The 21,738-nt window shown below is 37.3% G+C and overlaps 1 protein-coding gene across 3 annotated transcripts in view; it reads left to right on the top strand.

The window, feature by feature from the left end:
* Nucleotides 1-21,738, top strand: part of LOC121317438 (kelch-like protein 29) — a 147,202-nt gene that overhangs the window by 66,051 nt on the left and 59,413 nt on the right. For 2 of the 3 annotated variants that reach the window (XM_041253370.1, XM_041253371.1), the window contains exon 2: nt 4,493-4,813. The exons of the other annotated variant lie outside the window; for it this stretch is intronic. In XM_041253370.1, coding sequence (XP_041109304.1) covers nt 4,535-4,813 — 279 coding nt within the window. In that variant the 5' untranslated portion in view covers nt 4,493-4,534. The remainder of the gene's footprint in view (nt 1-4,492; nt 4,814-21,738) is intronic. 3 annotated transcript variants of the gene reach the window in all.

Raw genomic sequence — 21,738 nt, 5'->3', positions numbered from 1 at the left:
TATATTTATTTTCATTCCTTGACACACACAAGTAAAATAACTCCCTCTCTATAATCCACATGTAGTGAAGCAAAAATGTAATCAATGCTTGTTTTTTACAACAAAAAAAAAAGGTAACTTTCCCACTCGTGGAACGTTTTAATTAGCACTTTTTAAACTATACATAGCCTGGCTAAACGGCGGTCAGGATTTCAGTTCGAAGTGTCAGACAAGCAAACCAAGTGTGAGAAGGAGAGCAGTTCGGGCGAGGGGAAGAGGGAATGGGCTTGCCCCTGGTTCGGCTGCCAGAGTGGGGCTGAAACGAAGCTGAAGCGTCATGTCTCCCGGAGAAAACTGCAGCTCCTCTCACAGCAAAAAAGTAAATACATTAGGAAATATAACCACGTAATAAGCCTAAAAAACAGGGGTGTCAAACTCAGTTCCTGGAGGGCCGGAGTGTCTTCTGGCTTTCGTTCCACCTGAGCTCTCAATTATTTAATTGGTCTAATTATTTGATTAACTGGACACATTTAACACTTCTCTTCTGGCCTCAAAATGTTTCATAGGTAGTGTACCTTGAATCAAGTGCATTTTTAAAACTATCAACTGTAAAAGACCTTGAAAAATATGAAATGCCAAATTCAACAAATAATTAGATCAAGTTGGAATGAAAACCAGAAGACCCTGCAGCGTTCGAGGACTGGAGTTTGACACCCCTGGCCTAATATTATTTAGTTAAAGCGAATGCTGAAAAAGATGTGTTATAAAGTGCCAGCACCACTTTTCTTCAGTTCAGATACAGTATCAAAAGGGAGAGACAGAAACATTATATGTCAAAAACTCCGAAGTGAATGTATTCACACAAGGTAATATTTTTTCACATAACTTATGAAATGACTATATGTGATGTTCATGGATAGATATATATATATATATTAATTTATATATCATTATATTATATATAATATATATATATATATTGTATATATATAAAATATCATACATACACATACTATAATTTAAGAGGATTCACTCTACTTGTGATTCAGAGTAAAAAATAAGCTTGTATATTAGATAATATATGTAATGATAACACTGTTAAGGGGAAAAAAGTTTTTATTGAGAAAAAAATTATATATTAAATACAAAACTGAAAGATCATAATTGGATAAGTCTCCACCCCCCTGAGTTAATACTTGGTGGAAGCACCTTTGGCACCAGTTACAGCTGTGAGTCTGTTGGGATAGGGCTCTACCAACTTTGCACACCTAGATTTGGCAATATTTGACCATTCTTCTTTACAAAACTGTTCAAGTTCCTTGGGGAGCATTGATGGACAGCATTTTCAAGTAATGCCACAAATTTTCGATTGGATTTAGGTCGGGATCTGACTGGGCCACTCAAGGATATTTACCTTTTTGTTCCTTAGCCACTCCAGCGTAGCTTTGGCTGTGTGCTTTGGGTCGTTGTCATGCTGAAAGGTGAACTTTCATCCCAGTTTCAGCTTTCTTGCAGAGGGCAGCAGGTTTTCCTCAAGGACTTCTCTGTACTTTGCTCCATTCATTTTCCCTTCTACCTTAACAAGTGCCCCAGTCCCTGTCGATGAGAAACATCCCCATAACATGACGCTGCCACCACCATGCTTCACAGTAGGGATGGTGTTCTTTGGGTGATGTGCTGTGTTGGGTTTGTGCCAAACAGTGCTTTGCATTTAGGCCAAAAAGTTCCATTTTAGTTTTGTCAGACCACAAAAATAATTTTGCCACATGGCTACAGAATCTCCTGAGTGTTTTTTTGCATACTTCAAACGGGATTCAAGGTGGGCTTTCTTGAGTAATGGCTTCCTTCTTGCCACCCTACTATACAAGCAAGATTTGTGGAGTACTTGGGATATTGTTGTCACATGCACACTTTGACCAGTCTTGGTCATAAAAGCCTGTAGCTCTTGCAAAGTTGCCATTGGCCTCTTGGTAGCCTCTCTGATCAGTCTCTTTCCTGCTCGGTCATCCAGTTTGGAGGAATGGCCTGATCTAGGCAGGGTCTTGGTGGTGCCATACACCTTCCACTTCTTAATAATCGTCTTGACCGTGCTCCAAGGGATATTCAAGGCCTTTGATGTTTTTTATACCCATCCCCATCTGTGCCTTTCAACAACTTTGTCCCGGAGTTCTTTTGAAAGCGCCTTGGTGCTCATGGTTGAGTCTTTGCTTTGAAATGCACTACCGAGCAGAAAGAACCTACATGAACTGCTGAATTTATCCTTAAATCATGTGAATCACTAAAATTTAACACAGGTGGAGGCCACTTAACAGTGTGTGATTTTGAAGGCAATTGGTTACACCTGAGCTAATTCAAGATTGCTATTACAGGGGGTGGTCACTTATCCAACCAAGCTTTTTCAGTTTTTATTTTTAATTAGTTTTCTGCAAATTTCTAGGATATTTTTTTCACTTGGAAGTTGTGGGGTAGGATATATATATATATATATATATATATATATATATATATATATATATATATATATATATATATATATAATGAGAGAGAGAGAGAGATATGAAATATGAAATGGTTTAAGGCTATGAATATTTAAGCCATCCTCCCACTGATGGCTGTGTTACCCATATGGTTATGAATTCTGTCATCCCTTGGAAATATTCAGATTAAAAACTCTAACTTTCTCCAAGATGTATCATTTTTTTGTTTTTTAAACTCTCCTATAAATTAGTATAAGGATTTATATACCATTGTGTTAAGATAAATTATGTAGAGTAGCAAACAATGCCCACTGTTTATGCAGACAATGAAATGTTTAAAGTGCTCTGCAGAGGGGGGAGGAGTGCTCTTGGGATTTCGCTGACAATGTGTTGCTTTCGTAGTTGCACTATTCTTCTGCATAGTTATACATTTTGTTTATATTTAATACCATTTTTACTGAATACAAAAATGCAGTCACAAGTGGCTTTAAAAATGTGTGCTACGATATGCAGTATTTACAGTAATACAATAGTGTATTCAATATTAGTTATAAAACAAAGCAATAGTGGTACTACTCTAAACATGTTAATTTATCAACCCAGGTTTGATAAGGTTTTAAAAACTTTTTTAGTTTTTGATTATGTGCCAGTTTTTCAGAGCTCCACTTTACTGATAATGTACTGGGCATGAGGGCAGGCAGACCCCTATTTTTCTCATACCAGCCTCCTGTTAATGTGTGCAACTGGGATGCAAGCACCCAAGCGCATATTGCACTGCAGCTTAATTTGAAATGTAAAGTGGAAAAATAGCGTGTTTCCAAAGAAGAGCAGGTTTGACATTTAAAAAAAAAAAAAGAAAAAAAACACTAAGTCACTGCTTGACGGACCAAACACCTCAACCCCTACACCACTCCACATAACCCCACACACTTAAGGTAAACTGATTTCGTCATGACCCGTACTCCACCCGTCTGACGACATACCTAAGAGTACAGGCCCCCAGGTGTTCCATGCCAGTCCCTCACGTTCGTCGGTTCCCGCACTGATACGTCGTCCGACCCCTATGTATAGGTATTTTCCATTCCACATTGGCACCATGGTGCACACCAGACCTATAGTCTTCGGTTCCTCCGTACGAGTTGCTTGTTTACCGCTCCGTTGTGCCACTTTAACATAGCCCCACCACCCGGTACGTACTTCCCTCGAGATCTGAAAGAAGAGACTTCCAAACACCAAACCACCCAATGCCCGGTTCACCGTTTAAACCAAATAAGAATCGCACGTTCTCTTGTCTGTTTTTGCTTTTATGTTCTTTGATTGCTTCAGAGGTCAATGGAGAGTCTTAGTAACAGGTCCCCTGCACAAGTAAACAAATAAGAACCGTTCTCTTGGCTTCTTGGTCGCAGTAGTTACAGGTACCTGGGAAGTTAGTGACGGTGCTGGGATTGGGAGCCACTATCTAATCTGTTTGCTTCTAGAACGCATGAGAAACACACAAAAAAAAAAAACCGCTAATCAGTAATTTGGGAGGAAAAAAAGTCACGATTACTTCAGTGTTGCTGTGTTTTAGTTACAGATTCAGTTGCAACAAGATGCTTTTGATATATTTTGATACAAAACAGTATGTTTTGCAAATTTAGAGGAGAGCTTTGTTTTTATTATGTATGTCAGAAATACAAAAGGAATTCAAACAGAACCCAGAACATTTGGGACCCTTGTGGGCATGGTGACAGAAATATTAATGTCCCTTAAACTCCTTTCTGGAGCTCTGCTGACCTGGCATTTTGAATATTCCACCGGTTTGACAATGCAGGGATTTTAAAATGAGACCATTTTGCATTTGTTTGTTTATTTATTTATTTATTTATTTATTTTTAAACAAGAATAGCGTACTTCAGCAATCTGTGCCACAGCTTTGACAGACAGTCAAACTGAAGGGATCCCAAAGCAGGCACTTGTAGCTGAAGGTTTTGAATGGAAAAATGGTTTCAAAAAAAAATCTTGAGATATATATATATATATATATAATATTCCAGACAGGCTCCAGTTTCCTCTGAGAAGAAGAGTGTTCCCTGGAGATGTCTTGGCACCACAACCGCTTTGAGAGAGATTATCGCAGTGGGTGGGATCGAAGGGAACGGTGTGTGGCCATAAACAACGGGATCAGCAGCAACTGTAACAGCACCAGCAACTGCAGCAGCATCAGCAGCATCAACAGCAATAACCGGCCTGGTCTGCTACCATTGCCAGTCACCCCCTCTCTGCTCCCCACTCCAGCAACCGTCGCCAGTACCACGGCGAGTAATGACCTGGGTGCCAGCCGCGTGGTCAGCTCTTCCACTACGGCCGCTGCTAAGGTAGGCTGCATCTCCACTTTACTTTCACAGGAATGGATGAAGTAGGTGTGTCCAGTCTTTCTTTATAGACTGTGAACCATAGGTTTCAGTTTTATAAACAGGTTTGTCTAAGTCTAGTGAGTTGACCCCATTATGTGATGCCACAGAACCCCCCCCCCCCCCCCCCGAGTAAAACCGGTTTAAAGGGCATTGCAATGCTAAGCGACATCAGTACTGCATCTCCAGCCAAACCCCACCCCGTGTTCGCTGTATTTTTCACATACCTCTTTATAGACTTGCATACTGATAAATCCTTGCCTGATCGCTCGTTTTATCACCAAACTCCTCAATAATGCAACCAAGTCATAATTTTATTACCATAACATCAAAAAAGCTCTGCAAATGTCTGTGATATTCTTTTAGTGCTGGATATGGAAGCAGCTACCTCCTTTGTTTATGTCTGCTTATCTCTGTGTGATGCCGCTGCTAGGGCTATTGCTTCCTGCCCCCCCCCCCCCCCCCCGCCCGCTTTTTTTTCAGTTTCATTCAGCTCCTGTTGGTCTCACTCGGCCATTGAATGGTTTTCTCTGCTTTTTCTGGAGAAAAAACGACTAGAGACCTGTGCTTTTATGTTTTTTTGATGATGTCGGGCAGGGTCCGACATTGGACTGGAAAGGGCTAATTAAGGTTAATTAAACGTAGGAATGATTGGCAATTGCCCAAAATGTTAATTATTAGGGATGCACCGGTAATCACTAGCCTATCGGCATGGCACCGATACAAGGGGTAAAAAAAAAACGTTTTTGTTATTTTAGCCGATAATGTACACCAATGTTCTTCCCGCACAGAATTTAGTGTTTGGTCAGGCCCGCTTACTAATGACACAAGACCACTGAGGCACTAATGTACCCAGTGCTGTGTAATGTGCGACCAAAGTGCAATAAATACGTCTCAAAACAACAGTGTTTGGATTTTTTAATTTATTTTTTTAATCTGAAGACAACAATATGATAGCGAGTTGTGTGCTGAACAGGCTTGATGCTTCATTAAATCCAGCGGTGAGCTGCGAGTAGAATATTATTCTGATGCTAAAAAAAAAAAAAAAAAGAAAATAGGTTGAATCCTAAATAACATTCATGGGGTTTCCATGCGGGTCAATTTACACGTGAAATGGCAGTGTACGCGTACGTTTGGGAGAATTACTTGTGTAAATCAGATTTGTGGCCGAAAAAAACGGCCAGAGAGAGGGATTAGGATAAATCTCATTTACACGTGTAAATGACGAAAGACACGGGAAAATCCATGCACAGTTTCGCACAGAAACCCACATTTCACGTGTAAATGTTAGTGAGCGTGTTTATCCTTAAATAGAAATATTGCAAGGGAGCAGGTCAGTTGTTACTGTAGATTCCAAGATGCCAGAAAGTAGTGGCTGATGGGCGATTTTGTGGTTAGCAGTGGTGTAGTTCACCTTAGTAATAATGCGGGCAGCTTTTTTTATTGTTTTTTTTGCTGTTTCATGTTGTATATCTCTTGCAGGTTTACAGTTCTGTATAAAATCACTTACCATGAACTGCATTATGCCCTTGTTATAGTGTTAAAGCAGCTGTTTGAGAATACCCGTGCTGTAAAAACTAGGCTAAAGTTAAACACGAAGAGCAAGCGAGCTGCTTAAATGTAACTGAATTCCCATCTTTTTTTTTTTTTTTTTTTTTGATGTCCAAAGACAACGCTTGTCTGCCCTCCATGTTAATAAATATAGTTGGTGAACTGGATGTCATGAGCCAGCTCGATCGCCCAAAACAGTGCAACAACATCCAACAAGTTGTTGATGCCCTCTCAGAACTGACCAAGTAAAACTGCAAATGAACGTATTTATTGTGTTTTATTTGTTTGCATCATTAACATGTAACACAACAGTAAATCCAACACAGCTTAAAAGAAAGGAGAGAACCTCTGACAGCACGAGCCTCTTTGATAACAAGCAGAATTGGGCTTGTTTTTAATAGTCACTGGTTGTAATTTGCATGGGTTGTGCTTGTTTTGGGCTTGTTGTGAAAGGCAGTGCTGCTTTTTTTTCTTTTGAGACTAACCTTCCCCTTCTGTCTCACAGGCAGCCACTGATTCCTGAACACCTCATTTTGTTTTTGACAAGAGTTTGTGCAGGATACAGCAGGCAGTGGGAATTTTGGGAAAGAATTAATGCACTTCAGTCCGTTTCATCAGTATCTGCCACCTTCCTTTGAAGTGCCCACTATCCGTATTTGCCCAAGCATGGTGTTGAATGCTTCCTCAGTAGCTGTCAGCCATATGGACAGGTAGGGTTTCTAAGCCAGGGTATTATACACAGCATCACCTGATCCCCTATATGCTGTATTGTCTGAATGAAAGGGATGGATATATATATTGTGATATGGCAGGGGGGGGTTAAAATCCTTCCCTGCCTAAAACGTGTGAGAATGCACATTTGGGTGTTTAATGGGTTCATTGGTTAATTATTAGTTATCCCCTGCACCTGGTGTGTATTATAAATCAGAGCCAGGTGCAGGGTATTTAAAGAAGGCAGTCAGTTTGTTCAGGGCTGTTGGTGTGTGAGGAGCCCGATTTGAAGGTGTGTTCAATCGTAGTAAAAAAAAAAAAAAAAAGGTAGTGTGAGAGCCTTTTTTGTGTGGTGTGTTTTGTCAGTGTGTGTTACAGGTAAACAGCTTAGCTGTCCTGTGTTAGTTAGGTTCCTGTGTGTTGTAGTTAGTGCTCAAGAAAGAGCTAGGTGTTTGTTTTGTTTATTTCTGTTTGTGTTTATTAAAAGTGCGCGTAAGCGCAAAAAAAATCAATTTCTGTGTCCTGGGTCCTGAGTTAAAGGAGCAACGAACCTTGAGAGCTGGAGGATCTATTACAGTATATGTGTGTGTGTGTAACGTCTCCGCTGGTTTTCAGCCATGGTGATCTGCAATACCTGTTGGTCAGTTTCATTGTATACCTGTCGAGTTTATTTTTAATCAGTGAGTGGTAAGATACATTAGTTGAAACAGTATTCACTACTAATGACATTTGTAAAACTATTTGGGCGAGAGCAGTAAAACACGTTATTAAGCAGCCAGGGACGAGGTATTTAGCTTTATTACAGCAGCTTAGATTCACTCGTGTACCAGTTCTCTGCGCATGGAAACACATTTTCACAAAATTTCAAAAACGGCACAAATACTTTACGCATAGCTAATTTACATATCAGCCCACCTTTCCCATTCATTTGCATGACGTCGGATGAAAAGCAAAGTAAAAGGAGCGAATGGAAACCCAAAAAAGCATTTTACACAAGACATTTTTCTTGTGTAAATGTCTCGAGTTAAAAAAAAAAAAAAAAACTTGCATGGAAACCCCATGATTATTTGTTGTTGTTGTTGTTATTAGTTTAAAGTACATGTAGCCTATACAGTTTCCAGACTAAGTCACTCTTAATTAATGCTTTGTAGTTGGTTTCAGGCTGACAAAACTATTAAATATAAGGGTATTTATTATTCGTAAGAAAATAGTCTTAACCAGGCAAATTATTGTTCAAATGCAGCATTGGTGCACAGTTAGTTACAAATCTGCCTCTGCAATGTCTCTGCTCCGTCTCTCTCTTTGGCAGCTTGGCATCACCTCAGGCCCTTTTCGTAGCTCATTTGATCAAATCCTTGAACGTAAACAGTTTAGCTGAAAAGCACTTTTTTAAAACCAAGAGAGACTACAGCAGCAACAACAACAATCTCCCTAACTTCCAAAGAGCTGTGGGCTCTCTAAACATTAAGTGTGAATTACTTTTTGTAATTTTTCTTTATCATGTTTTGTTTGTTTATCTTAATCTTCGTTGGTTGCGGGTGTATTAGGCGGTATTTTGAAGCTGGACTTAATTATTGTGCTGTCTTGTTTAGTAACAAAGTCAAGTTTTGATGGAATTTTGTAACCGGATATTTTTATGACATCTTTTTGTTTTTGATTAAGTAAACAATTTAAGTTGGGCTGCATTTCAGCAGTGTGTGCTTAAAATAAGAATTTAACGAACGTTGTTGAAGTTGGCATTGGGTAGGCATTTTTTTTTTCTACTGTACAGTATAGGTCGATGTTATAATAGCAGTGTTTGACAGCAAGTGTCTATAAACAATGTCACATTATATATTTTTTTCTACAGAAGTGTTTTTACTAGTACAAATGCAGAGTTATTTTGTGTGACTGTTGTAAAACAAATGTATAAATTGCTGACAAGCACACAATGATACTATGTTATTCTTTGTATTCATTTTCTGAAGTAAATGAAACAAGTAAACAATATCTGTTAATTGTTTAACATTTATAATTATAAAACAGTTTAAATATAGGCCCTATGTCTTGTTCTGGTAGTTTACCTGCACTGTCCATTTATTATCGGTACCCTGTTGGTATCGGCCGATATTGGTATATAACCATCGGTTATTGGTATGCAGCTATCTATCTGTCTCTATCTATATAACTTTCTAATTCTCATGGTGGTTGGATGAACTGAACTCTAGGTGACATTTTGTACTTTAAAAAATAGATCAGGTCCACTTATGTGTTAAATTACAACAGTGTTCACGAATTACTTTTGGAGTTCTGAATTCACAATGCAGGCACAAAGGGGAGGAGATAAAAGATGGAAAAACATCTGATAGATAGAACTGAAAATATAGTCTTTAAAAATAGTGGCATAATTGTATCGTACTGGAACGGTAGGCTTTATTGGCCAGCAATGGGCTTTAAAGAGTAAGTAGCGGGGTTCCAAAACATCCCCATGTGCGGGTACAACTGTTTAACCCTTTCCTGCTGACGCGCTTTAATATGACAAATCAAATGATGACAAAACACGTCATATCTCAACCGTCCAATCAGCAATCTTGTTTTTTGTTTGTGTGGGTCGTAGCCATGACTACGGGCCATGTCATCATACCATTGGTTTAGGGATAAGGTGGGTGGGACATATAGTATTTTGATTACAAGGACGAGTCACTGCTGGCGCCATTACGACCGAGTGCACAGGCGATACGAAGATTTCTGGTTCTACAATTGCAAGAGTGCTAATCAACACCTCATATAAACAGTAAGTACTTGAAGTAATTAGCCAGTTTTTTGGGGGTTTTTTAAGTTTTATTTTAAACTTTATATTAGTTTTGTTGAGTGTGCTTGCTGAGCAGGGCTAACTTTTATAAGACTGTAGAGATGAGTAGCTACTGTAACAGCATCTTTTTTAAAATTTAAATTTATTATAGATAGTTTTATTTATATACGTTGTTATTTTAGATTTACACTGAACAAAAATATAAACGCAACATGCAACAATTTCAAAGATTTTACTGAGTTACAGTTCATATAAGGTTCATATATAATTCATTAGGCCCTAATCTATGGATTTCACATGACTGGGAATGCAGATATGCATCTGTTGGTCACAGATACCTTAAAAAAAAAAAAAAGGTAGGGGCGTGGATCAGAAAACCAGTCAGTATCTGGTGTGACCACCATTTGCCTCATGCAGTGCGACACATCTCCTTCGCATAGAGTTAATCTTGCTGATGATTGTGGCCTTTGGAATGTTGTCCCACTCTGTGCGAAGTTGTTGGATATTGGCGGGAACTGGAACACGTTGTCGTACACATCGATCCAGAGCATCCCAGACATGCTCAGTGGGTGACATGTCTGGTGAGTATGCAGGCCATGGAAGAACTGGGACATTTTCAGCTTCCAGGAATTGTGTACAGATCATTGTGACGTGGGGCTGTGCATTATCATGCTGAAACATGAGGTGATGGCGGTGGATGAATGGCACGACAATGGGCCTCAGGATCTCGTCACGGTATCTCTGCATTCAAACTGCCATCAATAAAATTCAATTGTGTTTGTTGACTGTAGCTTATGCCTGCCCATACCATAACCCCATCGCCACCTTGGGGCACTCTGTTCACAACGCTGACAAACCGGCAGCAAACCGCTCGGCCACACAACGCCATACACGCTGTCTGCCATCTGCACTGTACAGTTGAAACCAGAATTCATCCATGAAGAGCACACTTCTCCAGCGTGCCAGTGGCCATCGAAAGTGAACATTTGCCCACTGAAGTTGGTTACGACGCCAAACTGCAGTCAGGTCGACCCTGGTGAGGATGACGAGCACTCAGATGAGCTTCCCTGAGACTGTTTCTGACAGTTTGTGCAGAAATTCTTTGGTTATGCAAACTCGCAGTTTCATCAGCTGTCAGAGTAGCTGGTCTCAGATGATACAGCAAGTGAAGAAGCCGGATGTGGAGGTCCTGGGCTGGCGTGGTTACACGTGGTCTGCGGTTGTGAGGCCGGTTGGACGTACTGCTAAATTCTCTAAAACGACGTTGGAGGCGGTTTATGGTAGAGAAATGAACATTCAATTCTCTGGCAATAGCTCTGGTGGACATTCCTGCAGTCAGCATGCCAATTGCACACTCCCTCAATACTTGAGACATCTGTGGCATTGTGTTGTGTGACAAAACTGCACATTTTAGAGTGGTCTTTTATTGTCCCCAGCACAAGGTGCACCTGTGTAATGATCATGCTGTTTAACCAGCTTCTTGATATGCCACACCTGTCAGGTGGATAGATTATCTTGGCAAAGAAGAAATGCTCACTAACAGGGATGTAAACAAATTTGTGCACAAAATTGGAAAAATTTCTGGGATCTTTTATTTCAGCTCATGAAACACGGGGGATACACTGGGGATTGAGATCTGTTCTCCTAAATCATTGCAGGAAAAGCAACAAATTCTTTGGCTTTTCTGTTCCGTACCACATCATGGATCGTTATTGCTGTGTTATCCATTTGACAATGTGGACAATAATCCTTACACTATCAGTGCACTAGAGTGGCCATTTTTAAAAGAGCTTTGAAATAGACTTTAGAGTTATGAAAAAAAATAGTTAATAAAAAAAATAAAATAAAATGTGGTTTATTTAAACAATTGTAGCAACACGTGGGGACATGTAGAGCTATGTTTTTCTGACCCCCATTACTTACTCTTTAAGGACATGTATGAAACAGTTTTTGCTGAAACCCACCTGGAGCCAGTTAAAGACATGTCACCTTTTATTTAATACTGTATTGCATTTCCATTATAGTGGAGGGGAAAACATTTTAATCACTCGAGAATGAAAATACTCCCAAAAGTTTTTGCATGCAAAATATGTTGCTTGGTTTTGGCCTGAAATGCACTTTTCCTCTGACTTGCCTGCGACCAGACAGCGTAGCTACTGTATTGAAAGGTAGACATTACACTTATAGCTAAATTAGGTGTTTGAGGAGTGTTTTCAGTAGATCCAAAATGTATTTTAATAAAGGGATGTGCAAAATATTCAGGTTTGCTCTGTGTGCCCTTTTAACAGTCTGGGCTGACTGTGTTATTTATTTAAACAAAGTATCCTGGATCCTATCTTATTTATAAAGGCATCATCACAATGTGTTTTCCATTAGAAATCAATACACGTACAGCTTCAGTGACTTCAATGAAGAAAAATTGTATATAGTTGTACACAGTTGTTCAACAGTGTATAACTTACGAAAAAAAGGTATGTTGAAAAGGGTATTGCAGGAATACTTTACATAAAAGCAGGCAGCATCAATAAGTAATGTGCTTTGTTGTATACCTAACATCCTGTTCAGTAACACTTTTATTGCAAGTCAAATCTGAATGCTCTCCTGTAGTTTGTCTTACAGTATCCCTTTCTAAACTTGTCGTAGTAAAGAAGAATATTTGTAAGTGCAGTATACAGCATGTAAATAAAGACAGTTGTCCAATACACCAGCTGTAACAATTTAAAAGTAGTTCTTTTTTTGAAAGCAGCTGACGAAAACTGTATAACATTCTTATATCTTTTTATTGCATGAGGCAGAATATTATTAGATTTGGAAGGAAGTCTGTAAATGATATGAAAATCTAATGTGGCATTTAAGCTTTTCCAAAGGCCTGAATGGAAGTATTTCCCAGATTTTTTTTTTTTTTATTTTTTTTTTTTTTAAAATATATCATGTCCAAGTTCTTGATGCACACACATTAATGTTTTTAGCCAGTGGTTACTTCCAGGGTGCATCTCAGAAGATCTGGAGCTTAGCTTTGATCTCTGATTTGCACTATTGGCTCAGATAAAGCCTCCCTGTTGCAGCCCGCAGCAGTCGTCTGCACTAGCCTGATCTGTCTCTCTCTAGTCTAACACCACACAGAAACGTTTACTTTCCAGGAGTTTCTGTGATTTGCAGTTGATGTCTTGGAGCCTGTGAAAGTGATGTGTGTGTGTGTGTGTGTGTGTTTCTACAGAAAGGCATTAAGTAGATATTTCCAGTGATATCATTTATTTTGTTGTGGGATCTATTATATTGTTTTCATATGAGATACACCTCCCAAAAAACTAAAATAATAAAACATATTTTTAAAAACTGCAATGCACTATTAAGACCGCATCTAGAATATTGTGTTCAGTTCTGGTCACCCCACTACAAAAAAGATATTGGTGCTGTAGAAAGAGTGCAAAGAGCAATCAGAATTATTCCTGGTTTAAAAGGCATGTCATACACAGACAGACTAAAATAATTGCATCTATTCAGTCTTCAACAAAGAAGACTACGCGGAGATCTGATTCAAGCATTCAGAATTCTAAAAGGTATTGATAATGTCAGCCCAAGGAACTTTTTCAATCTGAAAAAGAAACTAGGGGTCACAATTGGAGATTAGGTAAAGGGGCATTCAGAACAGAAAATGGGAGGCACTTTTTTACACAGAGGATTATGGGAGTCTGGAACCAACTTCCCAGTAATGTTGTTAAAGCTGACACCCTGGGATCCTTCAAGAAGCTGCTTGATGAGATTCTGGGATCAATAAGCTACTAATAACCAAACAAGCAAGATGGGCCGAATGGCCTCCTCTCATTTCTAACCTTTCTTATGTTCTTACAGTAATAGTAATCATGATCAGTAGTTATCATATCCACAAAAACAATACAAATAGTTGCAATAAGAATGCAAACCATAATGAATATTTTATTAAATATGATTGTGATGTACACTGTAACCTTTATTTTAAAGGTAAGCTTCCCAGCATGGTGCGTCTTATCTCTCTGTTCTGTCTTTTGGTCATGTAGGATGTGATTTTGTCACGGCTAAAAATAGACAATTTCACATAATGGTCTCGGTTACAAAGATTTGAACTTAAATATATGTATTAATGTAATATACTGTAATATTTTAGTATTTGTGCAAAGTAAACATGTATTTGTGCATTTAATGTGTTTTTTTTTTTTTACACATGCTTCTAGTCAAAAGTAAACATTAGATTTTTTTAACAGTAATTTTAACAAACAACTGTAACAGGAATATGCTTACCTTTTCATTTTAACATGTATATCTTGTCCGGTGTTAAAAAAAAAAACTGACCACTGAATTATTATTATTTTATTTTATTTTTTTAAATAAATAAATGTCTGGTTGTAAATTTGAATTTTACAAGATCCTTTTCGTTAGTCTGTTTAAATACATCTGTGGTTTTGGTACTACAAGATGTACATTAAGATTGAAAGGATCGTTCTGCTTTTACACTGTTGACAGGTAATGTTAAACACCGCTGAGGAACGACCACAAGAGCTGTAAGTCTCAGGGTTCGTGCTTCTCTAGAACTGTACACCGTCCTCCCTTTAGGCTTTGCATTATCAAATGTATGCAGAGGTATACTTCCTGCACAAAAGTCTTCGGTTTAATTTGAAGTTTGTTTCTCACCCTCCGCTTTTATGAGATTGTTTGGGATATTCCTCTGCAAGTTGCTTAGAACTTAATTTCTCCACTTCTTTTTTTTTTTTTTTTTTTTACAGTTCTGTGTCAGTATTCACCTTTTTTTGATGTTGGCCAACCACTTTAACTAAAACCAATTCAAAAGATGTGAACTGCTTCTTTTACTATTTTCATGCTGAGTGGAAACAAATGTCAAAATTCACGGGCTGTGTGACCACCGTCACCCTAGTCATGATGCCTCTGTTGCTGCAGCATTGCAGTGCTTTCAAGGATGCTTTGGGTGCATTTTAGATCACATGCAGTATGTTAAATATACTTAAGTATAGACCTGACTGAATATAACCACAGCTGAATTATGACCCATGAAATTATTCAAACAGATGGAGTTATGCTGAACATTATATTGCCTCAATACAGAACTGTTGAGCAGCATAGAATGCATCTTGTAAATACTACAGGGTGTTGTGTAACACTTTAATATAATGTACATTGCAAGGTAACAGTAATTGGGCAATAGGGGAAAGTAAGCTTTATTGCATTTTATTAAACCAATACGTGAGGGTTAAGTAACCTGCACAGATGCATGGGTAATATTAGAGGCTCTGTCTATCTGCCTGCATGGGTAGAAAGGAGGCTTATCCTTTCTACTGTTACAAATGGGTTGCCAGTGCAGCCATTGATGCCAAGTCTCCAGGCCTTGAGGTACAGAGATTATTCTTCCGTTACAAAAAGTAATCAATTTGAATGGAATAAAATCTATTCTGGGAGGTGTGATGAAAGCAGTGTTCAGCAGAAAACAAATAAGTACAAACTAGTTGTTTGTGGCAGGTACTGTAATTTTGTAAGAAGAAACATTACTGTCAAGAGAGAGGAGAAAAGCTTCACTGAAATACACACACACATATATATGTTGCTGAAAAAGCCAACTTGCCAACAGTTCGATATGTTTAACATACCTTTGTCAAGAGAACGTGTGTTTAATTACAAACAGTGGAGGTATTTACAGGCTTTTGATGCCATGGCAACTACACTCACTTATTTCTATTGAAATCTATTAATGTCTTTGTGATGTCAATTACTACATAGTTAATGATGTAATGATATACTATTCCTTTCTATTTAAACCTTCAGGCATTATGGTATTGAGTATATATACATTTCCTTTCCTTTATTCTTGAACTGTTGGTTCATTTACTTTATTATATTGTGATTGTGTGTGTGTGTGTGTGTGTGTGTGTGTGTGTATATATATATATATATATATATATATATATATATATATATATATATATATATATATATATATATATATATATACACACACACAATAACGTTGTACCTGTCTCACCTAAATATTGTATTTTATTTTGATTAGTTTTGGGCAAATATATACCATAAACAAGGTTGCTAGTTTTCCACAACGAGATTCTTGTGATTTGAATGTCAATTTTCTCTATTTGTGATTTCACTTTTATCTTTACAAATTTTATGTGTCTATGATCGGTTTATTTTTGTTGTGGACCAAAATGTCATCTAAATACTGTACTGTGCAAGCAGATTAACATTGGATGATTTTAAAATATACCTACAGTCATGTATATAAGATTGTAATAACTATCTTGTGGTTTGTTACTTAATTATTCAATTAAGTACATAATTTACATCCCTTAGGTCTGTAGTGAGTCTGACACCTGTACAATACATTTATTTTGGTTGTTTAACTTTGCTTGCTTGTTTACCACCTCTATTATGCAATTATGCAGTATTTAACAAATTCTCAGCCCAGTGGTTTTTATGAAGCAAGTACAAATTGTCTGAACATTCATCTCCATATTGTGTATGCCAGTTGGACCACGTTTCCAAAAAAGTTTCAGATTGTTCCATGTGAAAACTCTTGGCTGACAAACAAGCGTGAGAACATTTGATTTATTTTCTCTGCTGCTGATTTGAGCCCAGTCCAGCGCCTGCTATCGGGAGGACAGTGTTCAGGGAGTTGTTACTAGAAGTCAAATGGTAGCCTTTCAACAGATGACTGAGTTTAATGAACCACCGAGGGGAGGCGTGTCAAATGAGATGAATGTTTAAGATTGAGTATTAGTAAGGTATTGTTACGGCACTGATACACGTGTTGTTTACTTGCGTCTGCCACCCAGGTCAACCCTGCTTTAACAAAAGTAGTGTGAAATCGTGTAGCCGACCCGGTATATTCTGACCCGGGTAGATCATGCCAGTGTGAAAGGGGCTTTAGGCTCCCATTTGTTCAAGACACTTACGTCATGTAGATTGCACTATGTTGGAAGTGTTACCGCATTTCCTTAAGCCTTTGTCACTTTTTGTTTTCTGGAAGGGTTTCAAAGACTTCGCTGAAAGGAGGTTAGCTCATTTTCTTCTGTTTGCTCTCAGCATTGTGTCTTGCTGTACATGGTTCAAATTAAACAGAAGTGAATGATGAAAAAGATTGTGCTGTGTAGAGAGAACTGCCGATTTTTTTTTTCTTATGATTTTTAGATTTTATTAGATAGATTTTTATATAGTAGCGGATTTTAAATCTTCAAGCTCTTTAGAAATCCATAAGCACAACTGAAAACTAAATTCTAATTTTGCATTTTTTACATTTACAAGGTTATATTCTAGACATGGGCTTATATTTTAACTTGCCTGGATATAAATAACTGCTGGAGCACAGTAGTTTATTATTTATTTAACAATATTCTGTTTTTATTTTTTGTTTCTGTTTATTGTTATTGTTGTTTTAAAAGCCGTTTTTAGTGATATTTTAACACAGGTGTGCAATTTTTAAAACTCAAGCAAGTGATTTTATTAATTTTTATTAAATATATTAAATGGCCAGAAATATAAACCTGATTTGAGCTGCATAGTTTGGCACAGTTCGGCCTAAGCAATAAGAAATCCAGAGTTTGAATAAGTAATTGAAAGCTCTGGTGGCTAAGGTCCTTCCTGATATTTAGCAGTATAGATATTGTGTGTGTGTTTCCAATGCAGCTCATCCCGGAGTTAAAGGGAATGAGAGGACAATTCCCTTTGCTCATCCAGTCTGCAACTGCCAATTGTGTCAAACTGTTTTTTGATATAGGCGAGTGTGCACTAGAGACTGCACTGAGCTCCTAAGCCCCTATGACTTGTCTTCAGCTGAGTAAACCACAAGACTCCAGACCAGTCTTGCTGCTAATTTGTACAGCTCATTCCATAATCATCATAATTGTTTTAATCTTTACATTTGCTATTGGTCGATTGATCATCCAGTTGATTAATCGCACCTGTTTGCTAGTGATATGAAATTGTGTAGATCATTTGCTGCTCTACTTCACACAACAGTAGGAATAAAATGTCCAAGTCTGTGAAAATACGTTGATACACTGACAACGGCAGTATTTGAAAAAGCTGACTTTATCAAACGGAGAGGTTCCAGCTGATCCATATGATGGAAGCGATGTGAAGACAATTCCAAGGAAAGTATTAACATAAATCTATTTACTGCAAATGTTTCATAATGCCAACTAATGTTTAATATACATATATTTACTTCCATGTCATTTGACAGTTTGAAAATATGTGCTTACATGTAATTGGAAGATAGCCAAAGTGAGCCATTTAAAATTTTAATTAGTTTTTTTATTGCTGGTTCTGGTTGACTGTTAGTTAGATGATGAAAAAGTACGATATAGCTGTTGATCTTCTGACACCGTTTGAAAGAAAATATGTTGAATAAAAAAAATAAATAAATAAATGTTGCGACTATGATTATTCAATAAACTTAGTAGTACTGCTGTGAAAGGACAGCACCAGTGAGCAAATTGCAGTCTTTTTCTCCATTCTAAAATATTGTGAAATGTTGGGTATACCTTCCAGCTGCCCTTTTGCCAAGATCTTTAGAAGTACCCTGTAGTATTTTTCAAGATTTCTTTTTCTTGCACAGTTTTTTTTATAGGTAGGCCAAATTAATTATTTTTTAAACGATCAAAGCCCACAGATAATCGCTTAATCGCTGATTGAATAAAACCCCTAATACTACTACTATTAATAATAATAATAATAATAATAATAATAATAATAATAATAATAATAATAATAATAATAAATAATGGAATAGGTGCATATTTCAATAACATGTTGTATTATAATTTTTAATTTTTTATACTTCAATCAGAGTAAGAAAAAGCAAATCTCTTGAAAGGAAACAACGTGGGACAGTGATTAAAACCACTCCTGAGGTTCTGGGTGACAGTTTAATTGTGTGCATAGACACTCTCTCTCATTAAATGCACAGAAATAACATCTGATAGGGTACTGAATAAGGTCTGTACTTCACAGAATATCATTTTATTGTGTTAGGAAAGTGTTTAAAAAATAAATTAAAAAATTGCAGTTTCTTCAAAAGCCTGCCACATTTTTGCTTTTGGTAATTGTTATATTCAGATTATCAATGAATGCACTTCTGAAACTGGTAATGAAGCATGCACTTTTACTCTGCGTAAAGATATTAAACATTGCAAGTTAGATTACATTAATGTATTACCACATTAACTGCCTTCTCTGTTTTTTCCTCTGTATATTGTGTATTGGACACTCATGGAAATGTTCTTTGCAGTTGCCTGTGTTTCGCGATGCGACTGAAATATGAGTTCCTCACTTGTCTGGGTCTTCAATACTGAGTCATGTCTTTTATACTGAATTTATGTCCTGGAGGAGATGTTTGGCAGTTTCTGCAGAGTTCTGAATATGTATTTTCTGGCTATTTGATTTGAACTCTTCAATCAGTCAATTTAAGGCCAATAGGAGAGAGCCCTTATTAGGAAAATAAATACCAAAGAAAAAATATGTATCCTGTAATAATTGTTATCTTTACTGTAGATTAACCACACACCCTGTCCTCCACAGCAGCATTACAGTAAATATCAAAAATGAAACTTTAGCTATTTAAAAAAAACTGAATTTCCCAATTTTGTTTTCATATCATTTACAGTATAACACTCCATACAGCAAAGGTAATGTGTGTCGTGTAAACTGCAGGGGGTTCTGTAACACTTCAGTACCTTTGCTCCATTGAGGAATTCCTAAATAATAATAATAAAATAATAATAATAATGATAATAAATAAAGCTGTTCAGTAAATGTCAAAAACAACTTTTTCTTAGAATTAACTAAAATGTAGTAAACAGAAGTAGATTGGAGTAAAATTGAGAAAACTTCTACAGAGAAAGGATGGCTATTTTTAAAACATATAGTACTAGAGGTGCATAACAAATACACCCCAAAAGCAGACAAATCAAAATATAAAACAAAATGGCCAAAGTGGTTTAATAGATCAAAGTACACAGAAAGAGTACTTGCAAGTGCAAGTCAAAAAGGAAGTTAGAAAGGCCAAGCGAGAGATAGAAATGAACATTGCCAAGGAGGCTAAAATCAATTCCAAAAAGTGTTTCCAGTATTATAACAGCAAGAGAACATTTAAAGAGGAGGTAAAATGTCTAAGGTACAAATAGCAACATCGTAGATGGAGAAAGAAATAGCAAATATATTAAATGGTTACTTTTCACAAGTTTTTACAAAGGAGGATATGGACAACATGCCCCACATGTCGAGCTGTTCTTATCCAGTTTTAAATAACTTTAGCATAAGAGGCAGAAGTGTTAAAGGTACTAGGAGCTTTTTATGTTTTTTTGTTGTTGCAACAAGAAAGTTTGTTTGATTTGGAGAAGAATCCCCTCACTTCTTGTAAGGACTACAACACTAAAACAGGTTGAGTTTCAAGTGAAGAAGCATTGGTCATAAGCATTTGGATAACAAGGAGCCTCCTGGTTCCCTGAGACGGTCTGGGACAGTTCAGGTTTTCAGGACTCGCAATGCATTTTGGAACGGATCTTTTAAAAAAAAAAAAAAAAATAAAAACAAAGTAGTACATTTTGACATGCATACATTGGGAGTCAAGTTAAAAAACATGAACTGTCAGATAACTTTGAAGCCATATGGTCATACTAATTGAAGCCCCACTTTCCTTGTCACTGTGCCAATATGTGAAAATCGGTGTCAACTGTTGATATGAAGGCTGAATTTACTGTCTTTTTCAACCAGATAGTGAAAACTCAGTTCACTAAATTTAGCTTTCAGATTGTGTTAATGAACATATATGACCATGTGCTTGCTAACATAAATAGCAGAACTAACTCACTGCAATTGAAAGTTGTTTTTAGTGAAAAATAAACGGTAACATGTGACCCATAAGAGCTGTCTGTGTTACATGCTGTCAGATCAGGACTTCACTCTAGCATGCTATTTGTGCACTTGCAAACTATTTAAAATATAAATATATACATGTTGAGTTAATTGCAGTCATCAGCTGCATGGATTAACCATACAGCAGAATGAGACAACAAACAAGTGAGTACAGATACAGCAAACCTGGTTGTAGTGGGATAGATCTTGATTTTACAACAGCCATTTAAGATTGCACATAGTTACTGGTACACCTGGTGGTCCCTGCTGGAAACACTGGTACTTGAGATGAAAAGGGTACAAACTGCTGCAAAAAATGTATTGCTACATTGTAACCAGTGACCTGTAGGGTATGTGATTTAAAGCAATTTTTATGATTGGTTTAGACCCTCCAACAGTTTCTAGAGTTAACCCTATTGTAATACCAGCCCTCCTTGGTTTGTGCTTGCTATCTATGACCTATTTTAAATGCAAAGAATTACTGTCATTAATTTGTGTGCTTGAATAATTCCTAAGTAACATTGTTCAGGGTGAAAGGACACAAGCATGTAGAAATTACACCGACCTTTTTAAAGTTGCTGATTACACAAGAGTGACCATTTTAATAGCTGTTTTGAAGCATTGTATTTATTGTCCTTTTAGCACAAGCATGGGCTGTTCTGCACTTGCTTTGTCTCTGGGCCAGACTACAGTAGGACTGGCAAATTAAAAGGTCTTGCCTGTATCTGTACTACTTTCTCAAAATATGTTTTTCTTTCAGTGTTGTTTTGATGAGAACACCTGGTATTGAAGTAGGAAACTAGTATAAAAGTAAATAAACACAGCAGTGTTGACCCAGCCAGTACACAAACAAGTCCTTGCAGATAATTGAAGCAAGGCCAAATGTAGACATTATATAAGAAAATGCCCTATTAGCCTGAAA

This window comes from Polyodon spathula, chromosome 6 (genome assembly GCF_017654505.1).
Source record: "Polyodon spathula isolate WHYD16114869_AA chromosome 6, ASM1765450v1, whole genome shotgun sequence".
In the NCBI taxonomy this organism is placed as follows: domain Eukaryota; kingdom Metazoa; phylum Chordata; class Actinopteri; order Acipenseriformes; family Polyodontidae; genus Polyodon; species Polyodon spathula.
Note: the sequence above shows the minus strand (reverse complement) of the source record. Positions and strands in the feature narration are given on the sequence as shown.